Source organism: Myotis yumanensis, unplaced genomic scaffold (genome assembly GCF_028538775.1).
Source record: "Myotis yumanensis isolate MYYU_CA2020_CCGP unplaced genomic scaffold, mMyoYum1.0.hap1 SCAF_19, whole genome shotgun sequence".
NCBI classification, from domain to species: Eukaryota; Metazoa; Chordata; class Mammalia; order Chiroptera; family Vespertilionidae; genus Myotis; species Myotis yumanensis.
In genome coordinates this window covers 11,861,989-11,879,165 of record NW_027223770.1, presented here as the reverse complement: position 1 = coordinate 11,879,165, position 17,177 = coordinate 11,861,989, and the positions used below count along the sequence as shown (strand labels likewise).

Sequence of the window (17,177 nt, the reverse complement as noted above, 5' to 3'; positions counted from 1 at the left end):
GAAAAAAATCTTACCTTTTGCAACAGTGTGGATGGGCCTGGAGAGTATTATGCTAAGTGACATAAGCCAGTCAGAGAAAGACAAGCACCATGTGATGTCACTCATATGTGGAATCTAATGACCAAAATGAACTAACAAAGAAACACTCATAGATACAGAGAACAGACTGACAGCTGTCAGAGGGGCAGGGAGTTTGGGGGCTGGGTGATAAAAGTGAAGGGATTAGGCAAGAAGAAGAAAAAAAACACCTCATAGACACAGACAACAATATGGTGATTACAGATGAAAGGTGGGGGGAGGAGACAGAAGGGGTAAAGGGATGGTGATGAGAGGAAACTCAACTTCGGGTGGTGAACACAACACAATATACAAATGGTGTATTATACAGTCACACACTGAAACCTGCCAATCACTCCAATAGGTTCAATGAAGATACAGTACTGATCAGGTAGGTGCTTGTCAAGATATCTAGGCACATTAAAAACAACCACAAAAGACTGCCTTCATGGACTCCAGTTCTTGCAAAGTAAACGGACAACAATCATGTAAATGAACAAATCAGTAATATGCTTTCTAGAGAGTAGTGCTATGAATACAACATGGCAACAGGACAGAGCAATTCTTCCATTAAAGTAACTTTTTCATTCATTCCATTTGAAAACACGTTTGTCTCTGTTACTGCTCGTCTTGCTAACACCTCCTGAGGGGGCCATGTGTGCCAGGCAGCCATAAGCATTACACGCATTATCTTCCAAGCCCTCAGCACTCCCCCCGTGGGTGCTGTGAGGCTCTGCATCTTATACAGGAAGACACTCCCCGTCTCCATTCTGGACACGAGGCTGGAAGAGGCACAACGGGGACCCACAGGAATCCAGCTGTCCAGTGAGGCGGCCATACGTACACCCTCAGAAATGTCCCCTCACCAGGGTACCCTCCCCTCCTTGCCAGACACGCTCCGTGAGATGGAGGTCTTTCTTTGCTGCTGTATCTCCAGTACCTGGCATGCTGTTTGGCACAGCAAAGGTGCTCAGTAAATTTTTTTTTGCCAAAGCAAAACAACCTTACAAAAGCAGAGGCAGGGGCCCCTCCCTGTTTACGGAGACCAGTTTCCAAAGCACTGACCCACCTGGACCTCAGTCACCCTGGGGACAGGAGTGGACGCATGTCTGAGGACACGGTGGGAGTTCTGCCAGCTGGGCAGGAGCCACCTTGACCTTTCCTCCACCCCCTCCCCCAACCGGCACTGTCCTTTTGTTCCAGATGCTTGATCTGAGGCCAAGGCAGGCAGCCAGGAGCCTTCCCTCTCCCCAGTGCCCTCCTGGGAACCAGCTGTGTGCTGGGGGGAGGGGATTCAAGAGCCACGGGGGCTGGGGACCTGCCTTGGATGTGGCCTGGGGGCCATGGAGAAAAGCCCTAAACCACCACTCACCACACAGGCGTCCGGGCCTCCACTCGTAAACTTCCCGGAGAAACCACCTCAGTGACACCTGGCAGAAGCAGCAGCACCAGCCAGGGTTGCTGTGGTTGCAATGCCGTTGTCACCTGCAGAAACTAAGCGAGTCCCAACCCAGCTCCTGGCCCCCGAGAAATAAACAGCCCGGGCGCAGCCCCTCACTGGGGCAACAGTGACCACAGTCAAAGTGCATTTTATTGCCAATTGGACCCCAATCCAAGGAAACACTGAACTCTAAGCCCAGAACTGGATCCTTGTGCTCATCCCGACACAGTGGGTACTGGCCGCAGGGGGTGGTCCTTGCAGGGCCGGTCCCCTCCCCCCAGCCAGGGCCCCACCCCACCCAACCACTCCCCAAGGGGGTCTCAGCAATGCAGTTCTTCCGAGTCCTCCTTCAGCGGGCAGGGAGGCCACGCTGGGCTTCAGCACCGGGCGGAGTGGGGCTGCCCTCTTCTGTGGAGCACGAGGCTCCCTTGGTCCAGAGGATAGTGGCAGGGCTATGGTTCTGGGCTCTTTCTGGCTGAGCTGGAAACCTCGTGGCCCGGGAGGTGGAGGTGGGCAGTGGGCAGAGCCCAGAGCTGGGCCTCCAGGGCAGGGGCAGCCAGAGAGGAATGAAAAACAGGAAGCAGGCGGCCACCGGATTTCAGCGGGAACAGACTCCAGGAGCGAGGGCAGCACCTGTGCCCAGCAGGCATGGGGCTGTCAGCCCTGCCTGGCCCACGGCAGAACCCGGCCCGCCGCTCCCCCCAGACCACGACCTCCTCAGCACCCCCATCACTGGTGCCCGAGAGCGAGGCCCGAGGAGAAAGGGCGCTGTCCCAGTCCTGCTTTGCCTAAGTCCCATCTCCATGGAATCAATGTCCCAGAGACCCAGGGAGACTCACGCAGTCCCGACGGCCAGCACTGTGTTCTGCTCACCTCTCACCTCAGACCTCGAGTCCAAAAGGCAGGGGAGGCCCTGCCCACCCCACCCCCACGGCCCTGCTCCTGCGCCGAATACAAACTCACAAGGAAAAGCTCTAGCTGGGAACATACAAATGTCTGTGTATTTCCTGAACCGTGGCTCCAGCCTGCTGAGCCTGGATGCTCTCGGTCCCGTGGCAGGTAGGTAACTCACATCCAGAACTGCCCTGTCAGCCCCGCTCGGCCCAGATCCAGGGGCTCAGCAAGGGCTGGGGCCTCGCGGACATGATCCAGGCCGTGGGCAGGCCCGGCCACCTGGTGTGCGCGCCGCGCCCCTCAATGCCTCCTTAGCCGAGTCACGGTAGCCACGTGAGGCCCAGGCCGCCTGCCAGGCTCCCGCTGGACCCCTCGGAGCCTAGGAGTTCATGAGTTGAGCAGGGCAGACGCCATCCTTTTTGTCCAGCTGCAGGGGTCAGAGGTGAGGTGCTCACTGGACATTGCAAGGGGTGCATAACCAGCCAGGCCCCCTGCATCCTTGTCTCCTCAGCCCCCTACATCTTCCTCTTGAGTGAGCCGAGCTCCCCATGTTGCTGGGTCAGCATTTGCTCCTGCTGGTCAGGGTTTTCTGACCTTCCCAAGGCCCGTGTCCCGCAGACCTGGGAGCAAGAGGCTGGCAGCACCCTCCAGGGCCCCTCCCCATCCCAGCACTGGTGCCTGGCACCTGGTGGTCCTACCTGGTGGTCCTGCCGGGGGGCCACACTGGGCTTCTGGGCCAGGGGTGGCTTCCTGGAGGTCCCGCTGTGGGGGGCAGTGCTGGGCTGGCCAGGCTCCTCCTCTCCAGGCGTCCCCACCCCCACAGCCAGTGCATAGTGTTGCTTCCGAAGCTCTCCCAGCCGCACACGCTCCGCCTCCAGCGTCTTCTCCAGCTCCAGGACCCGAACCTGCCGGCGAGCACCACTCAGCAGAGCCCTCTGGGAGCTCGGCCCCAGGGGAGGGACAGGCCTAGAGGCTGCCCAAGCACCTAGGAAGTGGGGTGGCTGTGGGGTTGGCACAGGCACCTACCTGGGTCTCCATCTCCTGCTTCTTCAGCTTGATGAGGGACATGCCAGAGAAGTCCATGGTGTCTGTGACCAGAGACAGAGTAAGTGTCTGGGTCCCCGCCCGCCCCCCCAACGCCACTCCCAGGCCCCCAGCTGTCACCTCTCTCTTCGATCTGCTCTTGGCCCGACTTAGTGGAGGCCACCACGTTGGCGGCCATCACGTTGACGGTGCGGGAGCACTCCTGCAGGCGGCTCAGGTGGCGGCTGTCCTTGTTGGCCTTCACCTGGGGAGCGTGGGGGTGGGTCAGGATGCAGGGTGGCTCCCATGGGACCACCCCATCCCGAGGTCTCCCGGCCACATGCGGTGCATCCATCGCAGCCAGGAGGTGGGGAACCTGAGCAGAGGCCGGGCCGGGCACGGAGCCTCACCTTGGAGGCTGCCACCAGCTGGGCCGTGCTGGCCGCAATCTCGTGGGAGCAGACGATGAGCTCTTCGTACTTGCCCGTGTGAAGCACCACCTTGTCAGCCGACTCCCTGGAGGCAGAGCGGGCGGGGCCTGGGTCTCCAACCCCTGGAGATCAGGGCCACCCCACACTCCCTCCTCAGACCCTGGGCACCACACTCCCTGCTGCCCCCCACCTGGGGCAACATACACCAGCTGCGCGGCTCCCCAGCCGACGGCCTTGGAGGCGGAGATGAGGCCTTCAGTCCACCTTGAGTTCTTGGCGTAAAATTCCTGCTGCGTGGCTGCCCCCTAGTGGCGATAAGAGGGCAGGACAGACCAGTCAATGACATCACAGGTGGCTATGGATGGTCCCCAGGGCCCTTCTCTGGGCTGCGGGGGGTTCAGCTGACTCCCAGGCAGGTGTGCACACTGGGGGTCTCATCACTGCACCCTTCAGGAGTCTCCTGCCCAAAGGAGCCCTGTGGCCTGGGATGAGAAGGGCGCTGGAGCGGTGGCCCTTCAGGAGTAGCTGAGTGACCCCCACCCTCTCCCCCAAAGGCCCAGCTCACCCTGCCGCTCTCCACAATCTCCTTCTGCAGGCTGGTGGATGTGGTCACCAGGAGCCGGATGGCCTGCCAAGACCAAGACTTATGTCACACTTGGGGCAGCCCTCTCAGCTAGAGCCTGCCCCTGGGGTCCCAGCCACAGAGCCCGCCCCTGGGGTCCCAGCTGGCCGCTCACCTTCATGAGGTCTGTGCAGGACTTGAGGATCCTATGGGTTGGAGTGGGGGGAAGAGAGGGCAAGCTGCTGTAGTGTGGCCAGGAAGCCACAGGGGGTTACGGGTTTGGGGGGTTAAGGGGCCTGACACAGGGCCCACAGGGTGGGGTGTGCTGCTCATCCCTGTGCTTCTGGAAAGCGGGCAGTTAGGAGGGCAGACTGCTGGTGCTGGGAGGCGGTGGGAACCTGCTTCGTCCCGGGCCTGGGGGCAGAAGTGGGCTCACCTCTCATTCACCTCCAGTTTCACCCCTGAGCTGGCGTGGCGGGCCTGGTTCATCATGTCCTGCACCAAGGACATAGCTGTGAGCTGGCTGGGAGGAGGGCAACGCGGGAGGAAGGGGGCTGCTGGAGCAGCCGCTGCACCAGGAGGGGTGGGCTCGGCTCAGGGCACCACATCAGGGCTGCCTCCCCGTCCAGACCTGCACAAGCCACCTGTCCTTGGCAGAGGGGGGCGCAGCCTGCTCTCAGCCCACCCTGCCCAGCGTCCTGCAGGACGGCACCGGTCCTACCTCGATCCTCCGCACGGCCTCCTCGATGGCCGAGGACGTGGCTGCCATCTCCTTGTCAACCAGGGCCCCCAGCTCCTCCTGACGCACGTCCAGGCTCTTGGGCTTCAGCTCCTGGGGGAGGCAGGCACCCAGGGCTCAGATGGGGTGAATTCAACCCCCAACCACCCCACAGGGAGCCTGGGGCAGCAGGACTCGTGCTCTGTCCCCCAGCACCTGGTCAGCCCAAACTGGAGAAAGGTGCAGAAAAGTTGGGGATCCAAGCCTCAACCCAACCCACTGCCCTCCACCAGAGCCCAGCCCACACTCAGCACCGGGCTGCAACCTCACCTGGCCCAGCTGGAGGATGGCCTGCAGGGGGCTCCGCACCCGGTCGGGCTGGGCCTGCTGCACAGCCTGCTGATCCTGCAGCTGCCCCACGAGCTCCAGCGCCCGGGCCCCACACTCCCGGCAGGTGTCGATCAGGCCTGGGGGAGAGGGCTGTCAGGGTAGCCGGTGCCCGAGGACCCTGGGAGGAGTGTCCATACAGGCTCCTGCCTAGGCTCTGACGCCGGGACCTGTCTGCAGACTCCCACCCGTCCCTGTTCCACCGTGAGAACCTGCGGGACACAGCCGGGGCCCACTTACGGTCAGCAGGGTCGGTGGGGGCCAGGTGAGAGGTGGCACTGCCGTTGATGATGGTGTCCGCAGCCAGGTGGGAGAACTGGGTCAGGGCTGCCACCAGGGCAGAAGCATCTATGGGCAAGGAGAGGAACAAGACCCTAATGCTGCTGCCACGGAGCGAGTCCTGGCCAGCGCCTGAGAGCAGGCGCCATGCCCCCTAAGACAGGTGCCCGCGCCCAGTCCACAGATGAGGAGGAGGGCTCAGAGGGGAGAAGGTACTAGGCGAAGGTCATGCAGCTAGAAAACAGCAGAGCAGGAACCAAACCCAGGTCTGTGACTCAGGCCTACAGGGCGGGCTCCCAGGTGGGCATGGTGGGGGCACCTGTTGCAGGAAACCACCCGAAGGCAAGAGGCAGCCAGGGCTGGTGGAACCAGCACCCAAGTGCCCTGGCCTCTCCCTGCCCAGTCCTGCCCTGCACTCACCTGATCTGGAGGTCAGGTACTGTGCGTGGCCCGTCTCCAGGGCGCTCACGGCGTCCAGGGCCACCTGGGCCCTGCTCACTAGGTAGTCTGCAAGCAAAGGGAGAAGGGGTGAGGGGCAGACCTCTCAGGGCAGGGGCTCCCGCCCTGCCAGCTCGTCAGGAAAGCAGGTGGCTGAGTGCCCGGCCGGCGGCCCTACCCGGGGAGCTGGTGCAGCGCAGGTGCAGGGGGTCGTCCAGCTTGCCCACGGCGTCCTGCAGGATGCGCTCAGCCTCGGCGGCAGAGCGCCGCAGCACCTCGAACTGCTCGTCCAGGAGCCTCTGCTGCAGCCCCTGCTCCCGAGACTCCTGCAGGAGGGGAGGAGGCAGCTTGGAGACCTGCCCAGGCCCAGCCTCACACCAGCTGGACAGGACCAGCCCACCCCTCGCTGGGGAGGAGTCGGAGAACAGGCCCAGCTCCAATCCCAGGGATGGGGCCCCTCAAGAGTGTGCTGGACAGCTCAGGAGTAGAAAGACAAACACCAGTTAGAAAGCAGGCGAACATCTGAACAGACATTTCTCTCAAGATATGCAAATGGAAGGAACACAAAAAATGCTCAATGTCATTTGCCACCAGGGAAACACACATCAAAACCACAATGAGAATGAGGCCTGGCCGGTGTGGCTCAGTGGTTGAGCATCAACCCATGAACTAAGAGGTCACTGGTTCAATGCCAGGTCAGGGCATGTGCCCAGATTGTGGGCTCGATCCCCAATAGGGGCGTGCAGGAAGCAGCCAATCAATATTTCTCTCTCATTGATGTTTCTATCCCTCTATCCGTCCCTTCCTCTCTAAAACCCATTAAAAAAAAAACATTTTAAAAAGCCATCACAAAAACAAATTAAAAAATACAGTGAAGTACCACTTGAACCCACTAGGATGGCTAAACACAGACAGACAGTGACAAGTGCTGGCAAGGGTGTAGGGAAACTGGAACCCACGTACACTCCCAGTGGGAAGGGAAAATGGTGCAGCCACTTTGGAGAACACTGGTAGTTCCTCAAAAAGTTAAACAGCGTTACCATGTGACCCAGAAAATCCATCGTAGTTCCATATGAAAGAGAAAAACATGTCCACACAAAACCATGTACACAAATGTCCACAGCAGCATCATTCACAATAACCAGAAAGTGAAAACAACCAAGTGTCCATCAGCTGACGATGGATAAGCCACGTGTGGTCCCTCCACACAGCAGAATGTCCCTGGGCCATGGAGAGGAAGTTAGTTCTCTAACAGGTGAACCCTGAAAACCTGCTGAGCGAAGAAGCCGGCCCTACTGTACAACTCCATTTCTATGAAAGTCCGGAACAGGCAAATCCAGAGACAAGAGCTGATTAAAGGTGCCAGGGGCTGGAGGAGGGGGTGCAGACTAACTGCTTATTGGGGGGGGGGGGGGGGGGGAGGGTTCTCTTTGGAGGGGTGAAAATGTCCCCGAGTTACCAGATGAAAGCACAGCCCTGTGAGCATAGAGACCCCCTAACTCGTCCACTCTCAGGGCTGGGCTGTGGGTATGATGGTCTCGAGCCGGCTGTCACACGGGGTGGGAGAGGCACACTACCTTGTCTGCCAGCCGCCCCTGCAGCTCGGCCCTCTCCTGGGAATGGCGCTGCTGCTCCTGGCTGAGCGCTGCCTCCTTCTCCTGCACCAGGCTCTGGGCGGCCTGCAGGTCGGCCTCCTGCTGCCGCACAGCACTGCTCAGCGCCTCCTTCTCTGCACTCAGCACATCCAGCCGTGAACTCAGCTCCGACCCGCTCTGTGAACACCAGGCGGGTGGGCAGGGCTGCCAGGTGCCCACCACCCCTCACGCCCACCCCACCCAAGTTCACAGTCCTCACTATCCCCCGAGACTGCGAGCTTCTGGAAGGCCAGGGCCCATGTCCTGTGTGTTCCCTGCATGCTGGGTCACAGCCACAGGCCAGGATGGCCGAGGGGCCACTGAACCAACCTGATAGCATCTAGGCGTGGTCCAGTTCACGGGGAAGAGGACCCTGACGCCTGTCCCGCCCAATCCGGAGGCCACCCTGGCCAGCAACTCACCTGCTCCGTGCGGCTCAGGTCCTGCTGTACGCGCACCAGCTCCCCGGACTTGGCCTCCAGCTCCCTCCTGAGCTTCTCTAACTGGTCACTCTGCTCCTCCAGCTGCGACAGGGGACAGTGTGTTACGGGGACAGTGTGTCACGGGGACAGTGGTGCTGGGGGCTCCAGAGTCAGGGCCTATGCACATGACGCACCTTCATCTCAGACTCCCGCTTCACCTGCTCCATCTGGAACACCAGCTGCTCCTTCACTCGTGCCACCTCCTCCTGGTTCTGCTGCTTGGCCGTCAGCTGCTTGGCCGTGTCTGCATTCTGCGTGGACAGGGGATGGGCTCATACTCTGCCGTCGCCAGGCCTCCCTCCTCCCACCAGTTGCCTACACATGGCCCTACCTTCCTGAGCAGCTCAGCGTGTGTGGCGATGAGCTTGCTGTGCTGCTCCTTCAGCTTGGTGTAGCGCGCCTCCGTGACACTGGCCTTCTCTGCAGGTGAGAGGTGAGGCTGTGACCCCCAGCTCGGCAGAGGGCCCCCCACTGGGGACCAGACCCTCCCACTGGGCTCGGCCACCCCGGCCTGGCCACGCACTCTCGGCCTCTTCGCGCAGGCCCTGGTTCCGCTCGCCCTCCAGCTGGGCCGCCCGCAGCTGGGCCAGCTCGTGGCGGAGCTGCTCGTTGTCCACCAGCGCCTTCTGCTTCTGCTTCCGCTGCTCCTCCAGCTCGGCCTCCAATGTGTTCACCTGGCCCTTCAGCTGGGAGATGTACCGCTGGGCCTGTGGTGTAAGGAAGGACATGGACATGGTGGATGTGAGGACTGTGTTGGGCCCGCATGCGGGTGCTGGGTACAGGTGCTGGGTGCAGTCTGAGGCCTCCCCTTGGTCCACATCCCCTCACCTCCAGCCTGATCTTCTCCAGCTCGGCCCGGAGTGTCTCCACCTCTCTCTTCAAGGTCTCGATCTGGAGGTCCCTGGGGACAGAGGTCGGGCAGGCAGGGTTATCTGAGGCCCACAGTCTGGCGTTCAAGTTCAGTCAGCACAGGAACTGTGGTCTCATCAGCGCTCCTGGGGATCTGGGTGTCTCCAGTTCACATCCCCCACCTGTGGACTCTCCTGACCACAGCTCCATGGAGGCCACGGCCAGCCCTACCCCAGGGTGTCCCAGGCCTCACCTGTCATCCTTCATGGAGCCATTGGGGGGTCCAAACGTCTGGTCAAAGAGGTCGGCCACCACCTGCCACAGCAAAGCACCGTGAGCCCCACCCTCCAGGCCAGGAGAAGGAGGGAGCTGAGGGAGGCCCAATCACCCCAAACCCCCCTGCAGGAAGAGGGGGCCACTCACCGCTGGCTCCCCGGCGGGGGGGGCCGTGCTGATCTCAATGAGGTTCTCGGGCTCCTCGTCCTCGGGAGCCTCCTCGGGGATCACCACCACCGGCTTGATGTGCTCAGCCAGCGCCGAGGCCCGCAGGAAGTTGGGGGGTCCCTGCAAGGGCCATAGGTGAGAGCTGCTCAGGGTGCCCCCCCACCCCACCCAGGAGCCTTCCCTGGCCATCCCCAGAGCCCACATGGGGCCCTGCTAGGCACCCAGGGTCGTCCAAGGGCTCAGAACCCAGAGTGGAAAGCAGGGCAGGCACCTCGGGCAGTCGGGGGATCTGGATGAGGCGCTTGAAGTAGAGCATGTCGGACGCTCTGCGGAAGAAGTTCCTGAGGCTGCGGGGACACACACGGAGGTCAGAGGGGAGCCTGGCCGCTGGCAGCCCCAGCCCCAGACATGCCCGCAGCCCTGCCTGCTGGTACCTGTGAAACTGCTCGTGGAACCGGTCCCTGTGGCCTTGCAGGGTGTCTGCTGGGAGACCTGGGGCGGAACAGCTTGATGACCTTCATCTCTGCTCACCACTCTGTGGCCGCCGAGACTTCACATTCCCCCCTCCCTTCCGCTGCCTATTCCTCCCCCTTCTACAAGCTGCCACAGAACAGAGGGATCACTACCACCCGGCCAAGTCCCCACCATGGAGGGAAGAAATGTGAGTGGACAGGGCGGTCCCACGGCCAACCCCTGGGCCCAGCTTCGGAGGCACAGTGAAGCTTCTTTAGACTCAAGTTTGCCCTGGTCTGATATTCGAATGGCTCCTATGCCCCAGGCCAGCGTTGTCCAAGTGGGGCCCGGGGACAAGCCCCTTCCCAAACCCCACGGAGACATTAGCACCGACTGGCGCAGGGGCAGCGAGGGGCCGCTCTGAGACCAGGCGTCCAAGAGACCGGCACACACGTCACCTGCACCGCTTTTCTCACAGAGTGTTTGCTTTGAAAACTAGGGATTTTTCATAACAAGTATGTCATTTATGTTAATGGGTAATGAGCTCATCATTGCTACTTCTATTAATTTCTCATCTCTGATCCAGTCCATGCCAGTGCATGTAAGCCCCCTGGGCTCAGGCTGGACCTCAGGGGCCGCGGTCGTGGTGAGGGGACCGGGGCGGTGAGACTCACAAGAGTGCAGCCTGAACATGAGCTTGACTGTGTAGTGGTAGAGGTGGCTGCAGTCCTGGATGACCTGGATGAGGGGGGCCAGGCGGCACTGGCCTGAAGACATCTGGGACACGGCGATGGCTGTGTTGAGCTGCCGAAAGACTGAGAGAGAGAGAGAGAGAGAGAGAGAGAGAGAGAGAGGCAGGCGCGGAAGGAGGAGTGTGAGACACAGGCAGAGCTGACGGGAGCCTAGTGACAGCCCTGGTGTGGAGTCTCATGGCGTCGTCACAGAAGCCTGGGAGGTGCCGTCCTGGGGAGCCTGGCTTTCCCTCCCAGCTGGGCAGTGAGATTCTGTCCCTCAGATACCAGTGGGCTCCTTACTTCTAGAATGGGAGCCCCATGTGCTGTGGCTGCTCCAGACTGAGGCCAGTGCTCCCTCAAACTAGGGTGACAAGGTCGGGCAAATGGGATCCAGCTCAGCCTGGCCAGGCTTTCCCGAGAGCCTCAGGGTGGCCCTGGGAGCAGCTGCAGCAGCAGAGTCAGGACGCGGCTCTGTAAAACCCGTGACCCCAAACTTGTGCCCAGTGCCAACCTCCCTGGACCCTGACAATCAAGCCTTTCATCAGATCATCCAAGTAGGAGGGACAAGGACAAACATGAGGCTGCCCACCCTCCAACCCCTCCTCTGGGCAGAGACGACAAGTAGGCAGCCCGCCAGGACGGAGAGCCGCCAGGGCGCCCACACGGGACACGGACCCGGGACACTGCTCCAGACGGGCGGGCCCCAGCTCTGAGTCCTCCTGTCACCTCGCCTGGGCTGGGACCACTGGCGAACCTCCATGTGACACGAGAATGCCCAGGAGGGAGGGGACGAGAAGGCTGGAGCTAAGTGCTGTCCCTCGCTTTTATAAAACTTAACTTTTAATTCCATGTCAAGTACATTTTCCTTGTAAAAACTGAGAACACCCATGAAGTTCTATTTTGGGTTTTTTTGAGACACAGCCATTTCTCCACTGAGGGGCGCTCAGGACGTTCCTCCCATCTTTGGCTGCTATAAACCAAGCAGCAAGGAGCAACCTCCGGGTGAGCAACGCCCCTGCACCTCCCTCCAGGAGACGCTGCCAGGATGCCCTTCTCTGTGCTTCATTAAGACATCACTGACCTGGGGGCTTTCTCCACCTTCCCTGGTGGGGACCCCTGTCCTCCCCACACTCAGCCCCACCCTGGCCAAGAGCAGCACAGGGGTGGGGACCGCAGGACTCAGCTCCTACATGACACATTTCTGCCAGCGTCCAGGCTGGCAGCCATGGCCCTCGACACCTGCCCTAGTTGGGTCCTGGACAGGGCCACCCTCCTGGGCATGGAGGTTCAACGCCAAGCTGCCCACAGGCCCACCCAGACCGGGATGCCAGGAGGCTGCCCAGACACACCTCTTCCTAACGCCGATTTTCCCTTAAAAAGGCATTTGGGCAGAGACGACAAGTAGGCAGCCCGCCAGCATGAGTCACCCACAAGTTATTCTGAAGCTGTGGCCCACAACAATCACCTCTGCGGCCCTGGGAAGGGGACCCTGAGGCTTCCTGTCCAAAGGCTGCCAGTCCCTGGGCGGGGAAGTCCAACACGACTCAGGGGCCTTTTATAGCAGAACACGGGCAAGTTGACCCAAACTAACTCTCTGGGGTGGGAGCTCCTGGTGGCCCCGCCCCTGCCCCCACCCTCCCTGCCCTGGAACAGGAGTGGGTTCATGTGCTGGCAGGAACAGCAGATCTCACACCGGCCCCTGGAACTATGCCCAAAATTAACCAAAAAAAAGAAAAATAGGGATTTTTTTTTCCTAACAAGTATGTCATTTATGTTAATAGGTAATGAGCTTATCATTACTACTTCTAATTAACTTCTCGACTTCTCATCTCTGATCCAGTCCACATAAGCCCCCTGGGGCTCTGGCTGGACCTCAGGGGCCGTGCTCGCAGTGAGGGGACTGGGGCGGTGGGACTCACAGGAGTGCAGCCTGAACAGGAGCTTGACCGTGTAGGGGAAGAGGTGGCTGCAGTCCTGGATGGACCCCTGGGCAGCGCAGGCAGGAATGGGAAGTCAGTCTAGTCTGGCTCACAGAGGCACCCCTGATTCCTAGTCTCCAGGTTCCCACACCTGATCCCTCCCGGCTCACCTGATTCAGACAGTTTCAGCTCGCAGTCCATGTAATCGAACATCTCCACGGTGAGCTGGAAGCTGCGGGGGGAGGCAAGAGGATTGAGAGAGTGGTAGGAGGCATGCCCCTGGGAGACCCCTCCACAGTTCATCAACACGCCTTTGCACAGCACAACGGCCCTTCGGCCAAAAACACCTGATTCCAAACAAATCCCATCCCCTCAATGTTAGCTTCATCTCCAGGGAACATGACCTTTGGCCCCAGAGAGCCACTGACACGTGGGAACCCGGAGACTTTAGGGACAAGCAGGGAAACCGAGGGAGGAGAAGGAAACGGCGCCAGGACACTCCACCTTGTGGAGAGACTCACATGTCGTTGATGTCAGTCCCAGCTGCCTTCTCCAACACCTCGTCTGTCACCTCGAGGCCCGCAGGAAACTGGGGGTGCTGCAGAGAGGACACCCTACTCAACAGCAGGCCCAGAACCAGTTCTAACTTCTGAGGGAGGGGAAGAGGCTGGAGAAGCCCCCGACCTGTGGAGCCGCCCTCCGCCCTGGGTGCTGGCTGAGGAGGGACTGGGAGGGACCGGAGACCAAGGACAGAAGATGGGACACCTCCAGCCAGGGCGAAGAGGCTGCCCAGACCCAAGGGCAAGGCCAAGACCACCTCCAGTGTCCGCAGAAAATGCGTCAAGAGGCTCTGACTTCCGGGAACCCCGCGTCCCCGTGGATCAGGTTAGGACAGAACAGGACCTGCCCTCCACCAGGTCCCAGGACATCAGGAAGGAAATCCCAGGGCCCCTCCGCCCCACGACCCTCCCGAGGACACCACCTTGAGGTGGAAGGAGATCTTGGTCAGCAGGAGTTTGGTGTAAACATTGACCAGCTGTCCGTACCGATCGTGCAAATGGCCCTGTGGAGGGAGGAGCTGGATCAGCACCCACTGCCCGGGAAGGTGCCCGAGAGTCCCATAGGCCCTGGCACGCCACAGGGCAGATCAGGACGCTGAGGTGGGACGACACCAGGTGACAGCCGAGTGTCACTCCTTCACCCACCAATCACTTATTCACTCAACAAACGTTAACCAGCCAGAGGCGACTGACTCTTCTCCTGGGAACGTCCACCAATGCCCTTTGTCGAAAGCTCTCTCATTTTGTTTTTTTAATCATATTCCTTGCCAGTCTTGCCAAAGCAACTCCTGTGACAAGAGCTCCTTGTCCAGGCAGCAGGCCAGTTCTGGGTTGAGATACTTTATTACAATGCTTGCAGCAGACCGGGAGGCACACTCCACAGGCGCGCGTCCATGTCCTCCCAGGTGCCTCCTCTGTCACCTCCTAACACTGCTTCCCCGTGGCCACGCCAGCTGGACGTGCGTCTGCACATGGCACCCTGCTGCCGTTTTCCTGACTTCCGGTGAAACACAGTGGCCTGCCTGGCGGGGCTCTAGCATTGCTCCCAGGGGACAAAGAGGCCAGAGGTTCTCTCTCCACCCCCGATTCTGGAGGGTGCAGGGGGGACCTAGATGACCAGCTCTCGGGCTCTCAGACTGGCCCGTGAATAAGAATCTTCTGGGAGCTTCCCGAGCACACAGATTCCGATCTGAGATTCTAAAGCAGCCAGACTGGGGGCCCAGGAGCCTGCACCCCTCCCACGGGCTCTAACCGCCACCATGACCCGCCATGACCACCCAGGACGGGCATTGCTGCGTTTCCCGACTCAGGGCCTGAGGGGCTGGAGATGCCTAGTCATGCCTTTGGAACTTCCTGTACCAGGTCTTCTAAAGCAAGGCTGCAACGCCCCCACTGTCACCCCAGAAGGCATCACTCTAACTTCTGCTCTGAGAGAATGAAGAAAGACATCGTCACAGGGCCCCGCCAATGCTCTGCCCTGAGTGTTGAGGACTCGAACACCAAGCAGGCCCAAGGCTGGACTCTGTGGAGGGTGAGAGATGGAGGCCACCAAGCTCGCCTCTGCACCTACCCATAGCTCCCCAATCTCCCGGATGTTGCTCCGGTACCGCTGGCAGTCATGCAGGACCTGCAGCACAGGGGGACAAGGGGGGAGGCTGGAGAATCCAGGACTGGCAGGAGGGGCCCAACACACTGACCCATGCTGGCGGCACGCTGAGGGCAAGGCTGGGAAGGGGCAGGTAGAGGGCAGCAGGCGTGGCGGGACAGAGTCTCTCATTTCAAAGGGACACTCCCTGCCTCCCCTGGGCACCCGCTGCCCCAAGAAGCACAGTGGCTGGAACAGGAGACCCTCTGGGGACCAGTGAACAGAGGCTACTCACGTTGGGGTGCCCATCTCGAAGGACCTTGTGGAGGACATGGCAGAATTTCCAGCTGAGGATGGAGCTGCTGGGAAGCGGCAGGCCGATGGCATAGGACCAGAAGGTGAAGGCTCCCTTTTCATGGTGAGTGCCCAGAATGATGCCTACGAGCGAGTGTCAAGGCCAAGTGCAGCATGCAGAGACCAGCGTGGGGAAGGCCGGGGGCACTTGGTGACGCCCATCCCACAGCTGCTGAGCCCCTCCCCACATTCCTCCCCCCATCCACCACGGTTCACAAAGAGCTCAGCAAAGGTCAAGAAAAAAGGGCAATGCCTTAGCCAGTTTGTCTCAGTGGATAGAGTGTCGGCCTGCAAACTGAAGGGTCCCAGGTTCGAGTCTGATCAAGGGCATGTACCATGGTTGCAGGCTCCTTCCTGGCCCGGGCCTTGGTAAGGGCGCATGCAGGAGGCAACCGATTGATGTGTTTCTCTCACATCGATATTTCTGTCTTTCCCTCTCTTTTCCAGTCTCTCTAAAAATCAATGGAAAAATATCCTCAGGTGAGGATTTAAAAAAAAAAAAAAGAATTAAAAAAACAATCCCATTTACCATTGCATCAAAAAAATTAAGATACCTAGGAATAAACTTAACTAGGGAGGTAAAAGACCTGTACTCAGAAAACCACAGGACACTGAAAAAAGAGATAGAGGAAGACATAAACAGATGGAAGAACATATCGTGTTCATGGAATGGTAGAATCAACATCATTAAAATGTCCATACTACCCAAAGCAATCTACAGATTCAATGCAATTCCCATTAAAATACCAATGGCATATTTCACAGACCTAGAACGAACTCTCCAAAAATTTATCTGGAATAAAAAAAGACCCCGAATGGCTGCAGCAATCCTGAGAAAGAACAAAGTAGGAGGGATCTCAATACCAGATATCAAGCTGTATTACAAAGCCACTGTTCTCAAAACAAGAACAGACATATAGACCAATGGAATAGAATAGAGAACCCAGAAATAGACTCAAACCACTATGCTCAATTAATATTTGACAAAGGAGGCAAGGGCATACAATGGAGTCAAGACAGTCTCTTCAATAAATGGTGTTGAGAAAGTTGGACAGATACATACAAAAAAAATGAAACTAGACCACCAACTTACACCATACACATAAAATAAACTCAAAATGGATAAAGGACTTAAACATAAGACGGGAAACCATACAAATCTTAGAGGAATTCACAGGCAGCAAAATCTTAGACATATGCCAAAGCAATATCTTCACCAATACAGCTCCTAGGACAGTGATGGCGAACCTATGACACGTGTGTCAGAGGTGACACGCGAACTCATTTTTTTGGTTGATTTTTCTTTGTTAAATGGCATTTAAATATATAAAATAAATATCAAAAATATAAATCTTTGTTTTACTATGGTTGCTAATATCAAAAAATTTCTATATGTGACACGGCACCAGAGTTAAGTTAGGGTTTTTCAAAATGCTAACTTAACTGTGCCCATGGTCAGAGGCCACACATGCTCAAAAGGTTCGCCATCACTGTCCTAGGGCAATGGAAACTAAAGAGAAAATAAACAAATGGGACTACATAAAAATAAAAAGCTTCTGCACAGAAAAGAAACCATCAACAAAACAAGAAAGCCCACTGCATGGGAGAACATATTTGCCAATGTTATCTTCGATAAGGGTTTAATCTCCAACATTTACAGGGAACTCATACAACTTAACAAAAGGAAGATAAACAACCCAATCAAAAAATGGGCAACGGACCTAAATAGACACTTTTCAAAAGAGGACATTCAGAAAGCCAAGAGACATATGAAAACATGCTCAAAGTCACTAATCATCCGAGAGATGCAAATCAAAACGACAATGCGGTACCATCTCACACCTGTCAGAATGGCTACCATCAACAAATCAACAAATGACAAATGCTGGAGAGGATGTGGAGAAAAAGGAACCCTCGTGCACTGCTGGTGGGA

The 17,177-nt window shown here is 58.3% G+C and overlaps 1 protein-coding gene across 1 annotated transcript in view; it reads right to left on the bottom strand.

Moving 5' to 3' along the window:
- Window positions 1–1,626: 1,626 nt before the first annotated feature.
- Window positions 1,627–17,177, bottom strand: part of HIP1R (huntingtin interacting protein 1 related) — a 29,176-nt gene continuing 13,625 nt past the window's right edge. Inside the window, exons 3-32 of the mRNA XM_070399877.1 lie at window positions 15,186–15,328; window positions 14,876–14,932; window positions 13,728–13,808; window positions 13,267–13,343; window positions 12,916–12,977; window positions 10,767–10,907; window positions 10,074–10,131; window positions 9,911–9,986; window positions 9,619–9,759; window positions 9,449–9,510; window positions 9,175–9,247; window positions 8,870–9,053; window positions 8,678–8,766; window positions 8,481–8,597; window positions 8,287–8,388; window positions 7,808–8,002; window positions 6,409–6,556; window positions 6,213–6,299; window positions 5,754–5,861; window positions 5,457–5,593; window positions 5,130–5,240; window positions 4,845–4,903; window positions 4,584–4,614; window positions 4,412–4,474; window positions 4,051–4,151; window positions 3,826–3,931; window positions 3,557–3,680; window positions 3,419–3,480; window positions 3,091–3,297; window positions 1,627–2,819 (exon numbers count right to left, since the gene is read on the bottom strand). Of these exons, the coding sequence (XP_070255978.1) occupies window positions 2,772–2,819; window positions 3,091–3,297; window positions 3,419–3,480; window positions 3,557–3,680; window positions 3,826–3,931; window positions 4,051–4,151; window positions 4,412–4,474; window positions 4,584–4,614; window positions 4,845–4,903; window positions 5,130–5,240; window positions 5,457–5,593; window positions 5,754–5,861; window positions 6,213–6,299; window positions 6,409–6,556; window positions 7,808–8,002; window positions 8,287–8,388; window positions 8,481–8,597; window positions 8,678–8,766; window positions 8,870–9,053; window positions 9,175–9,247; window positions 9,449–9,510; window positions 9,619–9,759; window positions 9,911–9,986; window positions 10,074–10,131; window positions 10,767–10,907; window positions 12,916–12,977; window positions 13,267–13,343; window positions 13,728–13,808; window positions 14,876–14,932; window positions 15,186–15,328 (3,050 nt within the window). The 3' untranslated portion in view covers window positions 1,627–2,771. The remainder of the gene's footprint in view (window positions 2,820–3,090; window positions 3,298–3,418; window positions 3,481–3,556; window positions 3,681–3,825; window positions 3,932–4,050; window positions 4,152–4,411; window positions 4,475–4,583; window positions 4,615–4,844; window positions 4,904–5,129; window positions 5,241–5,456; window positions 5,594–5,753; window positions 5,862–6,212; window positions 6,300–6,408; window positions 6,557–7,807; window positions 8,003–8,286; window positions 8,389–8,480; window positions 8,598–8,677; window positions 8,767–8,869; window positions 9,054–9,174; window positions 9,248–9,448; window positions 9,511–9,618; window positions 9,760–9,910; window positions 9,987–10,073; window positions 10,132–10,766; window positions 10,908–12,915; window positions 12,978–13,266; window positions 13,344–13,727; window positions 13,809–14,875; window positions 14,933–15,185; window positions 15,329–17,177) is intronic.